At 34.3% G+C, this 26,348-nt stretch overlaps 3 protein-coding genes across 3 annotated transcripts; all 3 read right to left on the bottom strand.

The window, feature by feature from the left end:
- Window positions 1-166: 166 nt before the first annotated feature.
- On the bottom strand, window positions 167-7,768 carry LOC110715740. Its single transcript, XM_021894347.1, has 11 exons — window positions 7,189-7,768; window positions 5,928-6,443; window positions 4,402-4,500; window positions 4,037-4,137; window positions 3,873-3,944; window positions 3,607-3,697; window positions 2,177-2,257; window positions 2,000-2,059; window positions 1,788-1,910; window positions 780-818; window positions 167-682 (listed from the first exon to the last, which is right to left on the bottom strand). Exons 2-11 carry the CDS (start codon window positions 6,300-6,302, stop codon window positions 551-553), a joined length of 1,173 nt encoding a protein of 390 aa, XP_021750039.1. The 5' UTR covers window positions 6,303-6,443; window positions 7,189-7,768; the 3' UTR covers window positions 167-550.
- Window positions 7,769-11,591: 3,823 nt separating this feature from the next.
- LOC110715911 (pentatricopeptide repeat-containing protein At5g57250, mitochondrial-like) lies at window positions 11,592-12,884 on the bottom strand. Its single transcript, XM_021894531.1, has one exon. The coding sequence runs from the start codon at window positions 12,882-12,884 to the stop codon at window positions 11,592-11,594; it is 1,293 nt and encodes a 430-aa protein (XP_021750223.1).
- On the bottom strand, window positions 12,840-17,725 carry LOC110715726 (pentatricopeptide repeat-containing protein At4g30825, chloroplastic-like). Its single transcript, XM_021894332.1, has 3 exons — window positions 14,762-17,725; window positions 13,218-13,269; window positions 12,840-12,913 (listed from the first exon to the last, which is right to left on the bottom strand). Exon 1 carries the CDS (start codon window positions 17,556-17,558, stop codon window positions 14,769-14,771), a length of 2,790 nt encoding a protein of 929 aa, XP_021750024.1. The 5' UTR covers window positions 17,559-17,725; the 3' UTR covers window positions 12,840-12,913; window positions 13,218-13,269; window positions 14,762-14,768.
- Window positions 17,726-26,348: the final 8,623 nt, after the last annotated feature.

Below are 26,348 nucleotides of genomic sequence, written 5' to 3' on the forward strand. Positions count from 1 at the left end.
TGCTATCTTGTTCTCTGTTACATTGTGGCAACGACAAATGAGCCATGTGTTGAAAAATTGGCAAAAGAAGTATCCGATTGAATATACAGCGGTCAAATGTTTGGCGTACTATATAGTGTATACCCAATTGAATTCACTGTCTGTGTTACTGACTGCTGAAAGAAGATAAAAACCAATAGAGGGAAAATTACGGAGTATTAGATTAAAAACTTAGCATTGCTACCATTAGCTGAAGCAAAATACAGTAAAAATCTGCAAGCTAGTTCTACTATATCTATCTAAGAATTGATCCCCTCAACTGTGTCAATATCTGATAAAATGTTTGTTACATCGGCAAAATTACAGAAGAATACTGGGGGGAAAAGAATAGACATTGAATCTTCCGAGTAGCAACCTTTGAAGAATAATACTCTTGTTCCAGGCAGCTAATATATCAGCTAGACTCAGGTCTTTGTATGGCATGGACATTTACAACGGGAAAAGCTATGTATGGAGACAAAAAGGTGGTCGAAAGGCATCGATCAAAGCAAAACTCTGGTTTTTGTATTGCTTATACAGAAGCAGTGTAGTTGGAGAAGATTTGTATCAAAATGTCCAGAGTTTCCGGGTAAAATTTCCTAGCGAACAAATAACAAGGGCGTTTCACTCCATTCCATACACAAGGCTTCACAATCACTTGCTTCTGCAAATATTGAATGACAGAAATCAGAAATAACTTAATAAAAATATTAAGTCGTCTTAACAACTTTTATGAAATATATTTTAAAAAAAAAATTTACCTTTGCTTCACTAGTTTCATGCACAGTTTCATCAATAGACTGCAATATCAATAACAAAGAGTTCAGAATTATAACTAGTTTTAGCAAAAGCATGATAGATTGTTAGTATTCTACAATTAGATTAACTGATATAAGTCATACAACTCCAATAAAGAACAGTTAATACACTGAGAGTACTAATCATGCTTAGACGCCTAGTAAATCTAAAACACACAAAAATCAGCGAGACTGTTTCCCTTGTTATTGTTTCTATTCACAAGAATCACTCTAGGCATCTTGGAATATAAGAAAATGTTAAGGTGTATTTTAATCAAGGTATACTAAGATATGGGATGCTGTCATTCAATAATCGTTATATACTTAAAAAACATTGAAAAACTGCCTTACTTTTGTTGACCTAAATATGACAAGACATTTTAACTTCCGAATACATAGAAATTCTTTCAACACCTAACGAGGACATTCAACATATACTTCGGTATTTTCAATTTATCATAGGAAAGCTAGTTACCTACCAATGGCATTCTAATACAGGACATCTTGTTCTTGAACTAGAAAATGAGACCTCAAGGTTTTAACAAAAAATACCTAAATCCTCCCGTTTCTCTAAAGTATATATTCCAAAAGCACACACATATTTCCAAGAACTACCCTTATGGAGCAGCATATTAAATAATTGATTGATTAATTTTTAAAAGTAGAAATAATCTGGCAATTAATAAATTAAAAAAAAAACACAAACATTTCGCTTTAGGAGAACTGACCAAACAAAAACTACGTCATATTTCTTTTGGCTGGTTATAGTGGTTAATGGGGCATACAAATTAAGTCGAGTGGGAATCATCAACATGAAAATACTTCCATATATGCCCATGTTCGGTTGCAATGTAACAATTATATATTCTTCAAACTTATTTTTTCTGTCTAAGATAATTCCTATTTGTTAAGGGATTAATGGATTATAAGTGAGAAGATGAACCTAATTGCATAAACAAGATAGGATCATACCGTAATTTTCTGCAAAAGTTCATAACTGACATCCTGTGCTCTATAGGATTTTGGATGCCACTTATGTTCAGACCAATCAACATGAGTTACTGACCAATTTGCCATCCCCCCTGGATCAACAACCTATGCATTGCCAAAAAACAAACTTAGTTGGACTGAAACAGATAATATATAGTGGTTTTGACAGAGAGAGCGTTCTTAATGACACTCACATTGAAGAAAGTTGGCAAGTAATGTTCGTCACAATAGCAATTGCGTCCCTCAAAGCCAGGCTGTTAAGAGAAAAGATCGATCAACATTTTGCTTTGACCTAAATAAAAGCCTCCGTATAAATTTATCTAAATGATATGCACTTATGCCATGTTCTATAGCAAAAGAAAGGAGCTCACCCTGCAGTAATTTCTAAACTTCGAATAGTAAAGGGTATCAGAAATTACAATCATTGCATGCTGCCGCTTCAAGTGAAACCACTGCATAAACGTAACATTAATAATTAGTACATAATAGATACCATGATATGAAACTTGGCATATATAAAATTGCATAATGGGGAAAACCGGTGTAGACAGAAGCACCAAACAGCTACTAAATTCCAAACCAATTGTCACAAGTTAACGTAAATCTCAGAACAAAAGGCTAATTATAATTCCCAACAAGCCTGTATAATTATTAAGTAGAATCTATAATAGAGTTATGGAGCTATACAAGTAGGCCGTCTAAAGCCAATTGTCATAAGTTTACATGAGATTCGGAACACAAGGCTACCTATGTTTCCCAACAAGCCTATATGCGCTGTTTAGCACAGATTTAATATTACTTTTTTCGTTCTTCAATAGGCACTTCAACCACAAGTCAAATTTTCACCGAAAAGATGGCATAAATTGGATTAGAAAGAGACTGTTGGTAAGATGCATACTTACAAGTCAAGGATGAAAAGCAACGAGCTTATACCTATTTTTGCTATAATTATTACAACAAAAGAAATTTTCAGACAGAAAATATCTATGTAGACATTGTTTGAAGAAGTTGTAAAGTAAAATACTCCCCCAGTTTTTTTTTAAAGCCCCAGTTTGACTTTTTGCACTGTGTATGTAATCCACTTTGACCAATGTTAGTGATTTATACACAAGTGGTCATGTGGGTACTTTGTACTTGTTGGGATAGTTTCAATGTATAGTTTCTGAATATCAATTTTTTATAATTAAAGATATAATTTGTCAAAGTTCTTCATTGGAACACTGGGCACTTGAAAAAAAAACAGAGAGGGGTAGTAAAACACAACCATAAGTCTGTTATGTGCTTATCAAAATGATGACTTGATGAGATAGAAGAGATTTAAGCACCTTTGTCTAACGGGAACGGTCAAAAAAGATATGATATTTATTTTAATTTGGTCAAAGTGCATGAATAATTTACCATATCAGACAGAATCTAAAAGTGGAATGGCTTCTAAAATGGCCAAAACTACAGAAAAATAGACAACTAAAGCATGCAGTATTTGACACAAAAAATATAGCATCAAAATAAGATTCAACCAGTCTGCAACTTTCAGAAGATCTGATGTTAAACATGCCAATTTCTGTGCGTGCCAGACTTCTAGGAGGCAGTGTCATAAGACCAAGAAAGTTTGGCCTTTTCAACATTGTTAAGCAGATTTTGTAATAATATAACCCTATAATGGAACCATTATCCCCCCCCCCAAATCTCTCTCTCTCTCTTACCATAATAATCAATTGAATTTAAAGCCAAATTTCAGAAGCAGCAGTTGTTTCATGACATTATTATAAGCACTTTTCAGGAATGATATGTGATTTCTCACCTGTGCACCCTTACGGAAGTCCTCTTTTTCTATTTCGGGTAACATATGTGGTGAATACCTGTCATTTCCATGAGGACCTGGGTCCAAGAAACTGGCAGATAAAGGCAAAAGAACAGGATTAATGTACAATTCAAAACTGACTCAAATCTATTTGACTTTAAGAAGCTATGCAAACAGTACAAGCAATAACCTTTCTGTATAGAGGACCGCATCATACAGTAATTAATGAAACATAAAAGCTCAAATGTTTAACTCACTGAACTCACCTGTCAATGTAACTAACATTTGTGTACATCAGATAGTTGTACACATACTCAAATCTGTGCAACGGTATACAACTGCAAGTAAAGAAAAGTATTAGATCAGAAGCCAAGGGTACTGTGCTACATAATGGAACAATAACAAATACTTGGAGGCAATCTATACACACCTATCAGAAAGCAATACAAAGTGCTGATTATCAGGATCTCGCAGTGCATTGCCCAAAAGGCGTCGTTCTGCATCTATCATTGAAACTTGACCCCAACCAACCTGTGACAAAAGGCAACAATGTATTCACATAATTGTCAGATCTTTATAATTTTCATAGATTAGGGCTGCAAAAAATGTCTCATCAGATTTATTTGTGCCATTAAAAGAAATCAGTTCGACTTGTACAAGCAAAAAATGATTGATCAATTTATCTCAAAGTGACACCACTTTAATGGGTTCCTTTAACTAATATAAAGATTAATTAATAACCAGCACAACATTCAGTACAAATAAGAAATTAAGTGAAATCTAGAAAGTACAAACCTTGTCACTATGGATGTCTCTATCAACGAAATATTTGCTCTGATGTACAGGTTTTCGTTGAGATGCATGCACATAAACACTGAACTTTCCCTCATGACCCTGCCATATTAGATGAGTACTCTCAGAGCATAATAAACAGATAGATAAATTAAAAGAGGATGCATGCACATAAAAACTAAACTTGCCATCAGGAGTCATGACTCTCATGAGACTGCCAAATAAAAAGAATAACTAAAGGAGCAAGGGTACACATATAAGAAATAGAAAAGATACATATTGCAGTTAATAAAGTTTTCAGAAGACAGCAGAATCAATCTTATCACTATGATAGCTATGCTCTGGCAGCATTGACTAAACAAGATTTGTTAAGGTAAGATCATAACAAGCAGTCAGCTAATGCCATTTATAGGATAATTTACATGCAAAATATGCATTGCTAATTTATTCTAGTCAGAAATTTAATTATTTTTTTAAAAATATTGGTAACTGTTGAAGAAAATTATTAAATTCATCTCTGTTCCCATGTCATTGAAGGGAGAAAATTATTAAAATTTGTATACTTGGGAGCTCAATATCAATATTAATGCACTTATTACTGTTATTAGTTAATACAATGGTCTTGTAGAATTTCATTTTCTTTTCTTTTTAGGTAAAGAAAACAAGAGATTTGGTGATTGTTTCAGAACTAATTCCGTGATCCAGGAATCATTTTGTAGAATAAACTATGTAAACTGTAAACATCTTTTCAGGAGGGCCATGGGATTTGGTTGTTAAAAAAAAAGTGGGGTTTGATTGATCAGAGGCAGAAAAAAAAAACATAAGACAGTGAGAAAATGGGATTTTATATAGGAGTAAAAATTTGTAATGATATGGGACTAAAGGGCGAAGAGAACAAGAGAACTACTAGATGCATTATTTTTCAGTACTTAAATGGTACTAAGAAATGCGAAGACGCATAGCTTAGCTTATAGCATAGAAAAGGAAGTACATGGATTATGACTAACTAATCTTAGATAACCCACAATAACCACCAAAACTGCATGACTTCCAAACAGTCATCATTAAAAAAATGGACAACACAAGTTATTATTAACTGCATAGCCTCTAAGGCTCTAAAAGAAACATGAAAGAAGTGTGAAGTGTATTTTAAAACTAATATGTATCAGCTATTCTACATTAGCTACTGGCTGTTATAACACTTCAAAATTCAAGTAGTATTATTAAGGCCTAGCTATAAACTTAGTATTATAAACTAAAAACACAGTTAGTCAGAGCTTAAATACTTGTACATTGTAAATTGACGTTTCAATCTTATACCGATACAAGTACTATTTCTTGGTTCCCAAGTTAATAAGTACAGAATAGACGTGTGACCTATATAGTCACTAGCTAAATTTAGAGGCTATATAGTATAGCATAGGAATTCTTAGACAGGGCTCATCCCTTAAGCTTGTCCGTACCAAATTGAGAACATTGCATAAATAAGGTTTACAATGAAATGTAGGAAGGATAAAGAATACACTTACAGTAAAGAATACATCCCAGAGATTCTCAAAAGGTAATGATCCAGGAGTTAAGAACAAGAAAGCAATTTTAGGATTTTCAGTCTGTTGAGGAGGAGTTCTCAAAAATTCTTGAACTAAAACTTGTGATGCCAACTCTTCATCAGTCAATTCTCTTCTAGTATAAGATGGAAGCCATTCTTGAAAAGCTTTGCAGCCTCTTGGTGAAAAAACATAGCAGGCTGAGGAGTTTTCGGGAGGATATACATAACCACAAATCACAAAAAAGCTGACCAAGCAAACCAACACAATAATCCAAACTGGTCTCCTAGAAACATGTCGATGGCGATGCATTGGCAAAATTTGCATGCTTAAGCCCCAGGCTTCTGTTGCCTTCATCTTTTAGCCAATATATCACAGAAGAATCAAAACATGACCTATTTTGGCCTCAATATCACTATTTGCTTCACTCTTAAGCAAGATGGAAATAAAACACCACCTCAACAAAATTGAGATATTTGAATGCTCAAGGAACCGAGTCTGTAAAAGTGGAGTTAATTCCATTAGAAGAACTATTGCATTGTTTTTTCACAACTACCAAACATGGAAGCAGCAAGAGTTCATTTCAACAGACAAAATAATGCAAAGCATTTCACCCACAACATCGTTACATAGGAACAAACAAACAATCAGAAGATTTCGATTATATAACGAATTTCTCCGAGTTTTAATTATTTAATCATGTATATGCACTTGTGAGGAATATGGGGATCCAGAATATAGATAATGAAGCATATAGAAACACAACATAAAGAAATTACTGATTTCAAAACTTCGATTTTGCAATTGTTAACCTTATATTAATCACGCAAACCACATGAAAACTACAAAACTTAATTGTAAATATAAACACACATATTTCCTTCAAAATGGTCAAACCAACTTTCAACGAAAAAGCCTCTTTTTACAAAAACTCATTTCCCTCCAAAGGAGTCAAACCAACCTAACACACGAAAACCCCAGAAACACCCACAATTACTTTCAAAAAAACATCAACAATTTCACCAAAAATCTATTCAAAAACAACCAATTAACTTCAATTACAGTTTCATACGATGATAAATTGAAAAAACAAATAATACCCAGATTCCAGAATCAATCCTAAAACCATCATAAATAAAATAAAAAAAAAAAAAAAAAGCAATTTAAAAGTTACACAAAAGTAATTCAAAAGTAATGAGTAATTAATATTAGAAAAAAATTAATAATGAGATGTAATTAATACCTGAAAAAGGCGAGAAATTCAAAGTACCCAGTTCAAATCTAGATTAAAAGAAACTATGAAATGTTCAAGATCTAATACCCAAAAACCAAAAATCAACGAAAAGAGATTTAAAGAGCATGAAGAAGAAGAAGGAGATAGTATATATACTATTTAAAATAGTGTAAATTGGGGAAGATTGAAGAAAGACTTGGTCTTTTTATGCTCTTTTCTTCTCTCTCTTTTTGTCTATGAAATTAATTATTGGGAAATTTCCTAGCTAAATCAATCATTATTCAACTTGCAAAAAAACCCCAAATTGAATCTTTTTTAAAAAAATTCCAAAAATTGATGGGTTTTTTTGTTGGGTATTGAAATTGAATTAAATTGATTGAAAAAGAAGAAAATTAAATTCCCAGGAATTTTCAAGGGCTGAATTTGAATTTGGTGAGAGATTTGGGAGTTGTTTTTGGAATTGTTTAAGAAAAAAAAGATGAAAATGAAAAATAATGTGGGTTGGTCTTCTTGGTGGTGACCATTGACGAAGGAATGAGTCGTTGATTGTTAATTGGCTGTTTATGTTTGGAAAAAGAAATTAAATTAAACAAAAAAAAAAAAAAAAAAAAAAAAAAAAGACTGCAAAAACCAACACAATTTTGATTTGGTTGTCTTCTTTTTGTTCTTGTGGTTGAGTTTGACTATAACCCAAACCCGTATTAGCCACGTTGATATATGGTTACACGGTTTATTAATTTGGTTTGTTTGTTGGGTTCAAATGTTTGAATTGTGGTTAGGGTTCATAGACGTATACTCCATCTATCTTTAATTAATTAGTCCCAATTTATTTCACCTTAAAAAAATATACGGAGTATTGTTTAATACAATTAATTTCAATTTAGTAAAAAATTTTAATTTCATTAAAATCAGTAATTTTAATAGGGAATTAGTAAACATAATTTTCAGATCAACAAAATTAATTTTAGTTCAATAAATGTAACTAAGGGCCTATTCTAATAGACTGAAATCAGATGAGCTGAACTAAACTAAACAAAACTAAACTAAACTGAAATGAATATTTTATAAGAGAAGGAAATTAGGAGCTGAACTGAACTGAAAATAAACGTATGAGAATAGACACTAAGTTCAGCCAAAATACTTGTAAAAAAAAAAAAAAAAGTTCAGCCAAAATAATTTCAATTTAACAAATATAAGGTGAAGTGAACGGAGTCTTATAACTCTAATTGTTTTTTAAAAGTTGTTGGTCATGTTCTCTTTACTTTATTTTTGTTGAATTAAATTTATTTTTACTAAATTAAACTAACTTTGTTGAACTGAAATTACTTTTACTGAACTGGATTAATTGTTATATTTGTTTTTTGAAGTTAAGGATTAAAAAAATATTTTTACTAAGGGTCTGTTCACAATTACTGAACTGAATTAAACCGAATTGATTGGAGCTGAATTGACTTGAATAGAGCCTAAATGAATATTTTATGAGAGAAAGAAATTAGGAGCTGAAGTGAACTGAACTAAACTGAAATTAAGCTGAAGTAAACAGGCCCTAAACTCAGGGGCGGATCTTCATTGAGGCGGGTCCGGTCCCCCTTAATTTTTCTAAGTTATTGGTTAAAAGTAATATAATGTTTAATAATTACAATTAAAAAGTTATGGCATAGTGGTTAAGTATTGTTATTTTTTAACAAAAGGTTGGAGGATTAAACCTTGGCCCCCCAAACTTTTTGACCTAAGATCCGTCACTGCCTAAACTGAACTTATTTTTTATTGAAATGAATTTTTTTTTTTTACTGAATATTATATTTTTAAGCTAAAGAGGACATGACTTTACTAAACTCTCTATCGTTCTATAATAATTAATTGACATACTTGATTTTTTTAATAATTTTGACCATATATTTTTCCTTAAAATATAAAATAAAATGTCTACAAATAAGTCCATAATACACCATTATAAGCTTAAAAATGAGATAGTATTTCTAATTAACTACTTATGAGGTTGTATTTGGTATTACACTTTTTATACTACACATTATTAATTTATTATGCACATTATTGTGCACATAAATAATTTACCAATGCCTTATGATTATGAACAGTTGCACATGCAAGACACCCAATGACCTATGATGAGGCTAATCAAGACAGAAATATACCCTTTAAGGGGTCATCCATTCAATGTAGAAGCTGTCAATTTACATTTTAAATAATGTCAATTAGTACAATTATTTTTCTAATATGATCAAGACATTCTCTTCTTGACTGTCAATTTGGGGAAAGCCTTTATATTTGAATAATTCTATATTCAATTCCCAATTTAGTTGGAGTCTTCCTTGGATTTTTTCTACATTTTCTTTATGTTATCTAATTATTTCAAATTCAACATTATAATGTTTAGAATCTTTAAAAAATTGAGATGTCTCTTTCTTAGACTTGAATAGAGCCTACATCATCTCATGCATCCAATGAGAAGCATCATTGGGGAAGAGATAAGAAAAAGCAATATGTTTTCTTAAGGTAGTTGTGTTTAGGAGCTCTTTAAATGATAGGTGTACCACACTTTCTCCATTATTTTACTGATGATCGTGTATAGATTTTTAATAATAATTTGAATGTTAAGATGTTTAAACATATTCATGTGAGATTTTACTATCCGTAGTTGATCTCGATGGACAATTTTACAATTAAAATTTTGTTGGAAGATAGTTTTGTTTAATTGGTGTGGCTATTTAAAATTATTGTAGTTGTAAACTTGTAATAGGAGTAATACATATAAAATTTGTCAAAATTTCACAAATTTATTGATAGTCCTTTATGAGCAATGTTCACGAGAATTAATAAGTAGTATAGTACATTGGAAAGTTAAATTTACATTGGTTATGAAAAAAAAAGTTGAGAAAGGAAGTAATAAAATTACATGAAAAAATAAAATTTATCTGGTTTCGAAAAAAAAAAAATTACCTGAAAAAGTTAAATTTGTATAAATATTGTTGCAAATTGAAGAAAATATTGGTAAAAAAATAATTATATTAATGGTACTTTAAAAAATAAATGAGATTATCATTTTGAAACTCAAAATTGGCTACAAGAAACTATCAATAAGAGACAGAGGTATTATGATAATTGACTTGGCTCCTTCAATTACCAAAGCAATTTGTAAACATCCTGAAAATTCGGGGTTAAGAAGTGCTTTTAGATCTCAACATTTGAAGGAACACATTGAAAAAGAGTTAACATACTCCTTTTTTTTTCCTCCTTTTTTTGGCCAAATAAAAAGTGGACAAATTAGCTTATCTTAAAGCCATTTTCTTTCTTTCAAAAATAAAAGAAAAAAGAGCCACTTTAGTACTTTAACACAAGATAACACAATAAATGAATACATATTACAAAAATTAATGAATAATGATGATAACACAAGATAACACAATAAATGAATACATGCCTCTTTAGTACGGACTATGGAGTACTTTTAAGTTTTTATGTAAGCTAAAGTCATGCCTTTTTCAATCAGTAGAAGTATTAAGAAATGAAGACTAATTACAAAAATTAATGAATAATGATGATTTTCATACAAGATTATCTGGATAACACCTTCTTTAATCACAATTCACAAATCATGCATTCCTACATAAATATATTTTTCAGGAGTAATTTTCTCAAACACCCTCAAACATGTATCTTCAACAAAGTTTTTTGCCTGAATTGGTCATTTCACGTAGCATGTCCACGAGCATTGGTGTGAACTATAATCAGCAAGATGCCACTCCCGTGATGTTATATGTAATTTGCGCAAGAGCATTACCACAATTCTGCTAATCCAAAGGTCTGAGTTGTATGCTTCAAACTTGTACTCCGAAAACACATCAAAATAGACCAGCGAAATTTGATGCATACCAGCTCCGACATGATAGAAGAGTCATCAGCCTAGCATGTGTACAGCAAAAATGATGTTACTTGTTTTTGGCAACACATATATAGTGTTTAATTTCAGCAAGTACTCTCATAAACAAGTAAGAGATAATATCACAAGAAGTTGTGACTTGTAACGCTCCTAATTACAATTTTAGTTACTATGTATATAAATTTAAGTTACCATTCGATGTCAAAAATCACAAGTACTATAGAACAAAGAAAAGTACGATTTTTATTTTTTATTTTTTTTAAAAAAAGAAATTCCTGTAGGGTATAGGGTTTGTAGTTGATGGAATTGAAATACTGAGAAAAACAGTAAGCTATTAGTTTTGAAAGCTGTATATCAGTGTGCAAAAAAAAGACAGAAAAGCAAAATTAACTATGGTTGAAAAGACAGATACCTGTAGGATGTAGCTGATGTATTGCATTACTTCTCATCCATGTACAATCCCAGAGGTCCTGCATTGGTTTAGACCAGAGCAGGTGTCATTCTGATGCCATCATTTTTTCGGAAAACCAAACATCATAGCTTTTGCCAAAGCAGTAGCGCCTTGGAAATCGCCTAGAGAGCAAAGAGATGTCATTTTCGAGTACAAAGCATCAAAGTCCATTTGATGGACAGAGGGAAGAGGATTAGGAGAGACGGTCTGTATATCTTCCTCACAAGACGCCATAGGTTTAAGTGTACTTGAAGCAGAAGCTCTCTTGTAAGAAAAAAACATTGATCCAATTTCATTGAGAATGATAAGAGCATTCTGAATGCTACCCTGTTCACACAGGTCAAATAGAAAGGTCTCTACAGATTCTGTTTCAATCTCGCCATTTACTCTAGCTAACAATTCAAGAACAGATTCATCTTGAAGCATTTCTCTTATAACACTCCGTGCCTCTTCCATTCTACCCTTCGCACATAGGCCCCTTACTAAATATAAGAAGCCTAAGAAGTCAGGGGAAATGCCATTTCCCTTCATATCGATGAAAAATTGAAGTGCACCCTCCATGTTTCCCTCCAAGGAAAAGCCATAAATCACAGCACTTATGGTGAATTTTTCAGGCTTAAGAGAGTGGTTCTCCATGTCATATAGAAGCCTCAATGCTTCTTCCACATTCCCAAATTTACAATACCCATCAATTAGAGTATTGTAAATATGGGTATTTGGTTTTATATCTTTGATGATCATTTGCTCAAACAATTGCCGAGCATCCAATAAATACCCTTCTCTAACCAAAGCATCGATTAATGTACCATAAGTAACAGCAGAAGGAAATATTTTATTCATATCCAATGAATCAAACAACCGAAAAGCCTCGATGAGACAACTTTGACGACATAGCCCATTGAAAAGTGAGTTATAAGTGACTACATTAAGTGTAACTCCCATCTTCCTGGCAAAATTACACAGTTCTAAGGCCTTATCAATGTACCCTTCTTTGCAGAGTCCATCAACAAGGACTGAGTAGTCAACCACATTCATACTTGAAAGATCATTTTGGGCACCCATAACAAGTCTGTATGCATCCAAAGGTCTTCCTTGTGCTGTAAGCATCCCAATAACATCAACAGGAAAATTTACCTTAAAATTATTTTTGTTCAACTCATGAATGAGAATAAGGGCACCATCTACATTGTTCTCCATACACAAGTAATGCACCAACATCTTGCCCAGTGTAGGTTTAATTAAACCATATCTCTTTATAAATGACGCGAAGACAGGCTGGATATTCCCAAAATTATAGTCCTGTATTAAACCCCGCAAAATTTTGTAGTAGCACTTGGATGCCCTTTTTGCCATTCAATCATACAGCATCACAGTGAAGAAGCCTGAAATCAACCACGAGATACCAAAACATGTTTTCAGGTGTATGTCAATATTAACCTCAGGTGATACTTTACCTTTGAGACGAATTAAAACCATAATTAAGTTATTTCTTATTAATATTTCTCCTAGGTTTGGCTATGATTCTGGAAAGAAGGCAATAATAAATGTATTCAAAGATCAACAGATTCATCGGAGCCTTAGATATAATAATAATATAGCAGATACTAAACCCAGATGTCAGAAAAATGGATAATATCTTGCTAAAAGTGAAAGTATGTGAGGAACAAACAAAATAAATGGACTTACTAGCAGCAGCTGTAGTTGGAGATTAACAGAAACATTGTCATGCCTGCTTCACCTGCAAAGACAAATATGATTAAACTATAAGTACACATTGTGTGGTCAGGTGTCACGGCAAAAAATTTAATACAAGGCTCTCATCCAATTCAGACAGCAGGAACATGTGGATTTGACTCATCACCAGACTATCTAGGTTCATAGACATGGCACAAAATAACAAGATATTAAACATGTTCTTAATGAGGATTAAAGCATTGCAAATTCAGAAACTTTCAATTTTTTGGAATTTGAGTAAATACCAGATAAATTCTAATATCTGTTTTCCAAACCCAAGGGCAAATGCATCCTGAGTTTTGACAGGCCCATGTACGAGCATTAGATTAGTCAGGAAAGCTTTTATGAAGATAGCAAGGGTCAGTCAGGAAAAGGGATTCCAAGGCCACAAAAAGTAAAGGAGCTAATTGATCAAGAATATGAATATTGTAAATATAATGTTAAACGGCATTGTTTCTAAATGGACATAACTTCAGCATCCCTGGCTATTTATCCCAAAAGGACATAACTTCAGCACCCTTGGTTATTTATCCCAAAAGAACATACCTTCAGCATCCTTGGCTGTTTATATTCCTAAAGATATTGAAAAATATGGGTTGGTATACAAACTAGACTGCATTCTATTGGATTTTCTTTGATTATGAACTCTTAGAACTCTGTATCCTATTGGACTCTGTTACTCTTGCAGAAATTAACCTAAGCTCTCTTGTAGTGATGAACTAGAAATGTAAAAATCCCTTGGGAAATACGAGTCTCAAGGGGAGAGGGGTGGTATGGAAAATGATGTTACATTAAAGTGTGGGAGCTCCAAAGGGAAAAAAGAGAAAAGCAATTATATAAAATGCTAACCAAACCCACACTGAGGGAATCTGGGATTTGTTCCTGATATATATCACGATGCCCTCCTTAGTGTCTTGTATGCTAAAACATATTACTAGGTATACAGTCACTCCAGAACTCCAGCCCATGAACTGGCTGATATAGCTAAGAGTGTGAAGCTAGGTAGATGGTTGTTCAAGCCTTTATGCTAAAAAACAAGGAAGGGTGTCAGCAAACAGAAAAGTTTCTCACAGTTTCTTTCTCCTCCAGTTCACTACTTCAGTTCCCCTTTATGCTAAAAAATAACTTAGCTTACACAACACTAATGACAAAAATTAAGGAAAAGGAAGATGATTTTGACTAATAAGCTGGAAATTACATAAAATAAAATACATTCAAGCATTCACGAGGCTTGATTCTCTCCCGACTTATTTAAATCAGTGAACAGATTTGTTTCAAACAAATCCAGAAAATCTTCTGCTGAATCAAGTACCAAGAGTATCTTTATGCAGAGCAATTATTCCATGGTATATTGGTAAATAGTATGAATTCTAAGTAACTATGGTTCTATAGTTAACAAATTAAGAGTCACAGAAACAATCAATCACGGCTAGTGATTAGAAGCAAAACTGAACATTTATTCGTTTGATACAAAGAACCGAAGAAAAAGAATATACAAGTACTTCAGCTCATTCCCATTTGCTTCATCCACAATGACCATCTAACAGCCTCTAGAAACTTATCATTCCTGCGCATTGCGGTTATCAAGTTGAGATAAGTGATCCTATCAGGATCTACCCCATTGTCTCTCATTTCTTTAACCACAGAAACAGCATCTTCAATCATCCCTGCAATGCCATATGCCTTTATCAATGTATTATAGCTGCATAAATCTGGTCCCGGTCCATATTCTTTTAGCTCTTCCAACACTGCAGCAACTTCTTCAATCCATCGTTGTTCCCCATATATATTCATCAGTATATTGTACGTGTACTGGTCAGAAGTGTGACTTGATTCCTTAATGCTTTGCAAGACATCTCTAAGTTTATCCATTTGACGCTTTTTTCCATAAGCAGCCAACATACAATTGTAAGCTTCAAGGGATACAGAAAACCCATTAAATTGCATCAGTTGCACAGTTTTTGTCATTTTCTCTAAGTTTGTGCTTTGACCATATGCTGCTATAAGAGTATTGTAAGTTATCACATCTGCCGATTGCTGTTTCTTAGCCATCGAAAAGACTTTCGTAGCCTTTGTGAAAAGTTTGGACTTCCCATAAACATCAAGCATAACATTATAAGTGATAGTATTGGGGGTAAATCCTTTTTTAATCATCTCATCAAAGACCTTGGAAAGCTCATCAACAGGCAAAGCATGAGCACAGCAATTTATGACACAATTGTACATTTCCTGGTCCCAGCTAACCCCACTCTTTAAGATCTTGTAGTACAAGTCTGCCAGCTTATCTTGTTTATTGCATCTTTGGTACACTCTGAGCATGTCGCGGAACAAATAAATATCAGGAACGATGTTTGTTTGCTTGTCCATATCTTCCGAAACATAGCAAGCATCTTCCAAAAGTCCGAATTTCACATACATCCTGACAACAATACTATAGGCAACCATGTCCAGAGCAAGTCCTGAAGACCTTAATAGCTGGTAAGTGTTGTCTGCATCAGCAAATTGATTCATAAGACTGTAGATGTCAATCATAGTCGAGTAAATATGCAAGTTTGGCCTTCCATCAGACTTCAGCATATGGGTAAATATTTTGACAGCATCTTCCAGATGGCCCAGTTCCTTGCAAGAACAAATAAGCAAATGGATCAAGTTGTCCTCGAAAGCTAGGTCCTTCCAGTGCTTATATTTTAGAAGTTTAATAGCATCATCCACCAAGGAGTGTTTTACATAAGCCATAGCCAAAATTGAGCACGCTGTCTGATTATGTAGCACATGATCATAGAGAGAACCCCTCAAAATTTGTGGCAATCTATCAAACCTTTCACTCTTTTCATAAGCTTGTATGAGAGAGCCAAGAATGGAGGAGGGTTGGCAGCCCAACTTCACCATGTCATCAAGAATGATAAAAGCCCCATCGTCATCCTTGTGTTTAGCTTGCAAGTTTATTAAAGAGTAAAGATTAGAGGATGTTGGCGTGAATCCCAAATCTTTCAGCCTCTTATAATACCATTTTGTTTTCTCATTATTCCCAGATCTAGCCCAGCCTTCAATCATGGACCTGTAAGTTGTTTCATCAGGCTCCAGGCCTACATTTTGTAAGTTCTGGAACATCTGTTCAGCAGCATCCATATTGGTTATCTTCCCATACCCAGTTATCAGTGAATTGTATGCAATGATACTTGGGGCACAGCCTACCTCACCCATTGAAACCAATACGCCTTCGGCTTCTTTTAGCTTCCCTTGTTGGCTATAAGCATTCAGCATAACCAACCAGTTCTCAAGATTCATTACAACTTCATCCTTAAACAGAAGGTCAATCACCTCTTCCGCTTTGGTGTGCAAACCAGACCGGGTGTAAATTGTGATCATTGCTGAGTATGCAGATTGACATCTGATATTTAATCTCCGCATTTGGGAAAATGCAAACTCTGCCTCCTCAACATTCCAACCTTTCTGGTATAAACTCATAAGCATACCAAAAGTTGCAATATTAGGCTCAACATCATACTCTAACATCATACGGAACCATTTAGCACCAATATCCACAAGCCCCTTCTTAGAACAAGCATAAATGATTGTATTAAAGACCTGAAATTGCAGCTCACACCCTGATTCCAGTCTCATCTCCTCAACCAATTTATTTGCCGCATCCCAATCACCTCTCCTTCCCAATACCCGCAAAGCCAAATTGTAAGCAATCACATTCCCTTTTAACTTCCCATTACTCCTCATCCAGTCGAAAAATAGCAACGCTTTCCTATCCTCACCCCTTTCAAGGCCTTTCAATATCTTATTGAAAGAGGCTATGCTCGATTCAGGCCTAATACCATATTTGCCAACATCTAGTTCACCACAAACATCTTTGTTCTCATTACGTTTTCCTACATTATCAAGCTTCTTCAAGCTTTGCTTCTCTTTTCGGACTTCTCTCACACCTCCACCACCACGAAATCTCTTCCCTATATCTCTAGCACCCGCCTTACGATGAAAATGCGACAAATTCGAATTCTGGGAAATCAAATTCTCACTCCCTAAATCATCCTCATACGTTCCACTATTACCATCACTCTCACCAACATTCACTGAACCATCCACTAATTCCGAATCAAAACGAGAAGCTTTAACATGATTCAACTTAGAAACAGCAAAAATTACACCAAACCCACTTCCATTTGAAGAACTTAGGAAGTGGGTAACAGGTAAACGATCAAATAACTGAGCAGAAGTTGGACAAAATTTAATCTTTTTGGGTTCATGAAACTCAAGAGAAAAAGACAAATGCAATGAAGCCATGAATTTTGCAAAAACCCCAGTAAACAAAACTTATATTACAACAATTAATTATCAATTAGAGCTTCTCAAATCAGCAAACAATACACATACTAAATGGGTAAAAAAGTGCACAGAGAAAATGAACCCTAATTATATATTACAAGAAGAGAGAGAAAGAAGTAAAGGGAACATACCTTTGAAATAGGATAACAGGAGGTTGAAGATGAGGAGGAAATTAGCCGGATTATCAGATTCCAAGTCTGAAGTCAGCAATTGGAGTTGTATTGCAAATTTGGTCAGTCCCACACTCAGTGACTCCCACTACTGGTTCGGGTCATTTGATAGAGTCTGGTTCAAATGTTCAATGGGTTTGACTTGACAGAACAGATTCATGAGTACGGATTACCCGATTCGAAACTCGATATTACCGAAAATTACTTGACTCGATTTAACTTTAAATTATCTGATTTGAGATTAGCAATACAATCAAAATTCGATCAACTCGATTCGAGCCAGAATTAAACCCAAACAAATCATACCTGATACGGAATAGTAATAATTTAATCCAAATCAATCTAAACGATTTGATTACCATCTTGTTAATAAAGTTGGGTAATTTAGACATCTGGGTGATCACGTGTTCACAAATCAATATTGTCACATGCCACACTCATCATTTAACTCTTTTCTTACTATCTTTTATAAAACATTTATATTAAGATCACTATTCTTAAAGCTAAATCATATGTAATATATCAACATTAATTATTACTTTCCGAGTCAAAAAAAAAAAAAAACATTATTACTTTCACATTCCCACTATAGTGTTCATTTTCCTCATTAGAAGAAAATTGAGTTAATTATTAGTGCACATTATATAAACGTATTACATTCATCATAGAATTAAATTTTTCTTATTACACAAATTGTGTTTTTTATTAATTATTATTATCTTCTATTGTGACATTTTATCACTGCTTTAACTTCTTTTTATTATACAAAAGTAACATATAGGTAACTACATATCGAACATGCCAAAAGGTGAGTTAATATATATAATAAATGATCATCCTAATTAATTAATCCTCATATTACAGTAAATAGTAAATGGACAAATCGTTTGGTAAATAATCATCCATAAACTAAATTGAGTATATGGTCAATTCATTATTGGTAAAATTATCATTGCAATTTGAGTATATTGTTTTCTTTAGAATACTCTTTGAAAGAAACCAAAGCTAGCATTAGTTACGAGATAAATTATCAATGAGTATATAGGGAGCAAGGGGACAATGATTTTTCCAGACTTGCCCGACTCTAAAAGGAAATAGTTTGGCAAGATGGTGAGCTACATAATTACCATATCTTATAACATAGGACCAAATAACAGAATTAAAACGAGCACACAAAGCCAATATATCTCATAATATTGTATTGAGATCGTTGAAGTAAATTGAGCCCTTCGAAAGACGGTTGATCAACAGTTGACAATCTGATTCCAGCACCATTTTCTCCAGCCCAAATCTGTTACCCAAACGGAAGGCCATGGCTATCACCTTAGCTTCAGCCACTTCAGGAGGCTAATACGCCTTTATCCTCTTTGTTGTCGCAAATAGTGTACAGCACCATTATGATCACGCCTCTAGAATACTCTAGATAATTGGATTCATTGCTACAAGAAATCCCATGAGCATTCTAGAATAGAATGTTTCTAAGCCTTAGGGACTTGGATGCTTATAAATAGGTCATCCCTCCATTTTTTTTACAAATCAACCAACGCATTGTATCTATGCATTTTCAAATTAATGAAAGCATAACTTGAAAACTCTAAGTTTTGTTCAATTAACCTAAAAATAAGGTGAACATAACATGCCCTTATTTGCAAAATTATTCTCGCAAGTTTTGTCATGGCACGCTTAGCTTAACAAGGGATAATCTTGACTTGCATTTTGACAGTAAACAATGTGATGCATGAGCATAGCTCAACTACATGTAGCTTAATCTTTATTAAAGTTTAGAAAATTGAATTAAGAAAGAAAGAAAGTATATAAATCGTGGAGAGAAGTAGAAGCTTGTTTTTGGAATGAATAATGAATAAATACAATAGTTGTATTCTAACATAAAGTAATTACAAACACCAAAAATTATTATGCAACATAGGAGAATAGAAGAATAGAAAATAAAGAGAATAGTAAAGATAGAGTGAAAGGCGATTGTTATTATTTTCGGTAATTTGTAAATAACCTTCTAATAGTATTTATAAACAATTTTGTTGTTTTATTAAAATTAATTAATATGGCAAAAGTAAAACAATGAAATGGCTACAACTTAGTAGTAAGAATTCCACGTTGTAGCAGTGGAGAAACTAATAACTAAGTTTGAGCACGTAACCTTTTAGCAAATCTTATAAGAAAACTAGGTTCTCGTCAAAAAAAAAAAAAAAAAAAAAAAAAAAAAAAAAAAAAAAAAGAGTGGTTACATCCTGTGCAATTATTGCACGGTTGTTAAAGTTCCAATATATGTCATATTATTTTAAAATATACTCTTGTTATATTGATTTAGTGCAATTAAGGCTATTTACATTTTAACAAATCTTTATTTACTTTTATTAAAAATTTACATTAAATAGATCACATCTGTCAGGTGGGTTTTTTTATTATATAGTTACTAGGTTAAGTCCCGTGCCATGCACGGTAATTTTTAATACTTAATATTTATCATTAGTTTAACACTATTATTTAATTATAAAAATTTATACCTAATTGCAAAATAGGATGAAAATTCTGTAATTACAAAAAAAAAATTTAAATTTATCACACTAAAAAAAACAGAGAGAATAATATATGCATGACTAATAAAAATAACTATGAATTACATTACAAAGTTATAGATAGCAAACTATTATAGTATTATTACATATTATTGTATAAAAAAATAAATAGGAAATGAAATATTATTGCATAGTTTGTATTAAAAGCTTCTTTAAGAAGCTTTGGCCCAAAAAAAATAAAAATAAAAATAAAAACTTTTGGAGGGAAAATTTTTAATCAGGAGATGACATGTGTCATTCCTGGTTTCGCCTTTAGTATAAAGTTATAGATGGATTGAATCTTTGTTTTATGTATATAATTATTTGTACACCAAATTAAAAAAAAATAAACTTAAAATTAAAAATAGAGACAAAGGTAAAAATTAGAAGCATAAAACTAATTATTTTCAAATCAAATCTTTCTATGACACTTGCCATTGTAATTTTTTATTTATTTATTTATTTATTTTTTTGCAAAATCTATAAGTAATTATTGATTGTGACACGAGGCGTTTCAACTTTTCCCCAAGTGTCGCGTGTCGCGCTACGTTGGATAGATTTAAATAGACTTCATAACATAAAAAAGTTAATATTATAGGATAAAATTGTTAGTTTAAAGTTTTACCATCGATAAAATACCAAAATGTACAAATTGAATTATAATTTTATTCAAAAAATTATTAGATTATAATTCTAAAAAATTATCGTATAAATTTATTTTTTTGGAGCGAAGAAAGTACTTCAAAGCGTAAAACATCCATATCTAATATATATACTAATCGGTTAAAATTATATACTTCACAATCTAATAGAATGGAGACATGTGGTAAGGCAAGTCCCTCTCTAGGGTGAGTGAGTCCCGTGCTAGGGTTTGCGAGTGAGTACTCAATTTTTTTTCAATTTTCTTCCAAATTTTGCTGATTCATATCAATTTCTTGCTAATTCTAATCCTCTGCTCTCGTGATTGCGATCATGGGGGATGAATTAATCAAAGATTGGGAAAAACTTCGATTGACGGAAGCTGAGGGAGAGGTTCTAGGAGGGGAATATGTCGAAATTGTGAGTGAAGATACAAAGACAAAACTGAATCTCACGCTTGTGGGAAAAATATGGACTGTTAAGCCGTATAATATTGAGGCGATGAAAAGAACCTTATCGAATGTGTGGAAACTAAAAGAAAAATTTGCCATTAGGGTTGTTGAGACAAACCTCTTCGTCTTCCAATTCTTTTGTGAGGAGGACAAAGAATGTGTACTGGAAGGTAGACCTTGGTATTTTGATGAAAAGCTGCTACTATTGAAAGAAATTTTAGGAGATGAGCAACCGTCAGAAGTGGTTTTCAAGCATACCCCAATGTGGGTTCGATTATTAGACGTGCCTTTTAATAAAAGGTCGCTGGAGGTTATGTACGATGTAGGAGAGTTTCTTGGTGGTTTTCTGGAAGCCGATGACGAAGATCCGTTGGGACTGTATGAGGATTAAGGTGTTAGTGGATATTAATAAACCCTTGCGCAGGGGACTGTTTTTGGCAATGGGAAAGAATCAATCTCGCTGGATTGATTTGAAGTATGAAAGACTTGGAGATTTCTGTTTTTTCTGTGGTAGATTAGAGCATACTGAAAGCGAATGTCAACACAAAGAGAGCTGTGAAGACGAGTCGACAAAGATGGTGTATCAATATGGCCCTTGGCTTAAAGCTACGCCGAAGAAAAAGGTGAAGATTGACTTGGCTGAACGTGAGAAGGAAAAAGAATGTATGAATAAGCTGAAATTAGCGTCAAAATCAAAGAAAGATGCAAACTATAGTGATCCGGATGTTATCAAACTTGGCCCTGTAGGGGTAGCAAGAAGATTGGCTTTCTCGTCTCCAAAATTGAACGATGAAATGCAGAGTCCAAGGAGTAAAAAAGCAGAACTCGTGCCTGTTGTAGACAAGAGTGGGTCAAAGATGGTCCTAAGAGTGGTTGGGACATCGATGATCGAAGAAGGAGAGCTGCAAGAAAAGATGGATAATGCTATTGAGACTCGGGTGATAACAGAGAAGTCTGAAGAAGTGGGAACTGAGAAATCTTTCGGTGATCTTGAAAATGTCGAAGAGATGATGCATGATGCCCCAAGTTTGTTGCCTGATCCGAAGCAGAGTGTAGGAAGTGGCTATGAAGAAATAATTGAGGAGGGAGTGGCAGCACGAAGTGAGCAAAAAATAAAAGAGGGAGCAGTAGAATTAAATCATAAAAAAATTGAGGAAGGTCAAGATAATGCAAGGGGGAATAAGGAGTAGTATGAGAATAGGGGAGATTGGGCAGTTAGGTGGAAAAGGAGGGAAGAGAGAATTGGAGGAAGAAGTGAGTGATGTGATGATGGAGGGAGATGATACTGATGCTACGAACAAAAGGCGAAAGGTTGAGTTCATGACTCAAAATGTGGCGGGCCCCACCCCTGGGCTCTCGGTGAACAATGAATTACATCATATCTTGGAATTGCAGGGGATTGGGGAGTTCCTCGACGATCACGGCTTTAAAAAATGTAACATTTCTTGAAAAACCCCAAATAATTTTTTTGTCGGAGACGAGGTTAAAAAGTCATGAGATGGAAAAAATAAAAAAGAAACTAAAATTCAATAATTTGCTTGTTGTGAGTTGTGTTGGTGAGGGAAGGAAGAGGAGTGGAGGTCTTGCTTTGTTGTGGAAAGACACTATCGATGTTACTATAAAATCATACTCGCAAAACCATATTGACTCTTGGGTCAAATTTCCAAAGAAGGAAGGATGGAGATTTACTGGTGTTTATGGTTTCCCGGAGGAGGAGAATAAGCATAAGACGGGCACATTGCTTGAGAACCTGGGTGGGAGCTGTGATACCCCATGGGTGTGTGGGGGAGATTTTAACTTGATGTTGATCTCGAGCGAAAAACAAGGAGGAAATGATTTTCGTTTAGATGAAGCAGATATCTTTAGGGGAGCTGTAGCCTCGTGTGAGCTAGAGGACTTGGGGTTTATTGGCCATCCATTTACATGGACGAACAATAGAGGTGGTGATCATAACTTACAAGAACGGCTGGATAGATATCTCGCTAATAAGGAATGGCGGGAACTCTTCCCGGTTTCCTTTGTTTCTCATCTCTCAAAGCGGAAGTCAGACCATCTCCCTATTTTGCTATGTATTAATGAAGGTGTGGGGAAGCAGAAAAAGAAAAAAAAGAGGAAGTTGTATAGATTTGAGGAAATGTGGCTTAGAGATGAAACTTGCGGTGATATTGTTGCAAATGCGTGGAGTAGGGGTGGGGATATTTGTTCTAAAATTGCTCACACTTCCTTGAACTTGAGCGCTTGGAGTAGGAATAAATTTGGTGATTTTGTGAAAGAGTTGAAGGAATGTAGAGCCCGAATGGAGAGTCTCATGGAGGAAAATCAAACAAAGAGTATTATAGCTCAAATGCGGGCCTTGGATGATAGAATGGATGAGTTGGAGAGTAGGGAGGAGTTGTATTGGAGGCCACAGAGTAGACAGGATTGGTTGAGATTTGGGGATAAAAATATGTCTTTCTTTCATACGAAAGCGAGTCAAAGGAAATCTCGAAACCACATCCGCGAGATTAAGGATGTTGCTGGTAATACTTTTGATGATGAAGAGCAAGTTGCAGAAGTAATGGTGCAACATTTTAATGATTTGTTCACTTCTAGTGTTATGGTGGAGGCCGATAGTGTGATTGAAAAAGTGGACTCTGCTATTTCAAATGAGCAATTCGAGGATCTTGCTGCCCCTTTTACCGGTGATGAAGTGTATGAGGCCCTTTTCCAAATGCATCCCACAAAAGCTCCTGGCCCTGATGGTATGTCTGCTGTTTTCTACCAAAAATTCTGGAATATTGTTGGTAATGATGTGATTTCTAGCTCGTTGAATTTTCTTAATAATGGTGGTGATATAGGTTCTATTAATCAGACTCATATTGTTTTAATTCATAAAAAAAAAGAATGTGAGTCTCCTGTTGATTATAGACCTATTAGTCTGTGTAATGTGCTCTACAAAATTGTTTTGAAAGTCTTAGCTAACAGACTAAAAAAAATCTTGCCATACATTATTAGCGAGTCTCCGAGTGGTTTTGTGCCGGGTAGATTGATCACAGATAATATTCTTGTTGCTTATGAATGTTTTCATTACCTCCGGAAAAAGAAATCAGGGAAGAAAGGCTACTTGGGGTTGAAGCTTGACATGAGCAAAGCATATGACAGGGTAGAGTGGGTGTTTCTGGAAAAAATGATGATGAAATTTGGTTTCCCAGAGAAGTTTGTGAACAATATTATGAAGTGTGTCTCGTCGGCCTCTTTTGATGTCCTTGTGAATGGTCATCCTTCTCGTGTTTTTAAGCCTAGTAGAGGACTGCGACAAGGAGATCCCATCTCTCCCTTCCTATTTATAATGTGTGCAGAAGGATTGTCGGCTTTACTTCGTGATGCAGAAAGGAAGAAAATCATACATGGGGTGAAAATTGGTAGACATGTTGAGCCAATTTCTCACCTATTTTTTGCTGATGATAGTCTGCTTTTTGTAAGGGCAAATGAAGAAGAAACAGACAGATTCCTTGATATCCTTTCAACTTATGAGCTAGCGTCGGGTCAGATATTGAATATGGAGAAATCGGAGGTGTCTTTTAGCCGAAACATTGATCTTGAGAAGAAAAATATGCTTCAGATGAAGTTGTCATTTAAGGCTGTCGATGGGCACGATAAATATTTAGGGCTTCCAACTTACATTGAGGTTCTAAAAAACAGGTTTTTCAGAGTATTCAAGATAGGGTGTGGAAAAAGCTCAAAGGTTGGAAGGAAATTTTTTTATCTCAGGCCGGTAGAGAAATTCTCATTAAATCTGTTGCCCAAGCGATCCCAATCTATGCTATGCAATGCTTTTCTATCCCTGTTAGCATTCTTGATCAAGTGGAAAAAATGTGTAGAAATTTCTTTTGGGGGCAAAAAGGTGATGAAAAGAAGATGTGTTAGGTAGCTTGGAAGAAAATGTACCGGGCAAAAAATCAAGGAGGAATGGGGTTTAGAAATATGCGAGTGTTCAATGATGCAATGTTGGCCAAGCAAGCGTGGAGAATTTTATCTAACGAGAACTCTTTAATGTCTCGAGTTCTTAAAGGTAAATATTTCCCATCCTCGTCTTTTTTTTATGCAAAGATGGTTTCTGGCATGAGTTATACTTGGCGTTCCATTTTAAGTGTGAGGAATGTGGTTGAAAAAGGTGCGAGGAAGGTTATTGGAGGGGGTTGTAGTATTAATATTTGGGAGGATCCATGGGTCCCTACACTCCCAAAGTTTCATGTTTTATCTGCCAAGGGGGAAAGGGATGATGTGCCTACATTTGTGAATGAACTTTGGGTTGATAGAAGCTGGAATATGGTTCGGTTGCAGGAGCTTTTCACTGAGAGGGAAGTCAATGACATTTGTAGCTCCCCGATTCCACTGTTTAATAGACCGGATGAATGGTGTTGGCACTATGCGAAGAATGGTTTCTATAGAGTTAAGAGTGCGTATAATTTATTGATTGAAGAGGAAGAATTAAGCAGAGCTTCATCATCTAATGTTCCTCCTTCTTTCAATTGGAAGACCATATGGAAAATTAATCTCCCTCAAAAGATTAAGTTTTTTGCTTGGAGATGCATTAAGAATGCCATCCCTGTGCGTATGTGTTTGGCTGCTAGAGGCATGGAGATTGAATTCATCTGCCTAATGTGTGGGGAAGCAGAAGAATCCATTATGCACATGCTGCTCCTCTGTCCGAAATCAGCCATGATATGGAAACACTCGGCTCTGAGGTTAGACATAAGTGGTGTAGAAGATGGATGCTTTCGTAGGTGGTGTGCTAACAAGAGTGAAAATGTAAAGGAGATGAAGTGGTGGGACATTTTTTGGAGCATTGCGTGGGGTGTGTGGTTGCAACGTAATTGTTGAGTCTTCGAAAGGAAATTGAAGCCTGAGTATGATTTACTTCACAAGGCT

The sequence above is a fragment of the Chenopodium quinoa genome, unplaced genomic scaffold (genome assembly GCF_001683475.1).
Source record: "Chenopodium quinoa cultivar QQ74 unplaced genomic scaffold, ASM168347v1, whole genome shotgun sequence".
Taxonomy (NCBI): domain Eukaryota; kingdom Viridiplantae; phylum Streptophyta; class Magnoliopsida; order Caryophyllales; family Amaranthaceae; genus Chenopodium; species Chenopodium quinoa.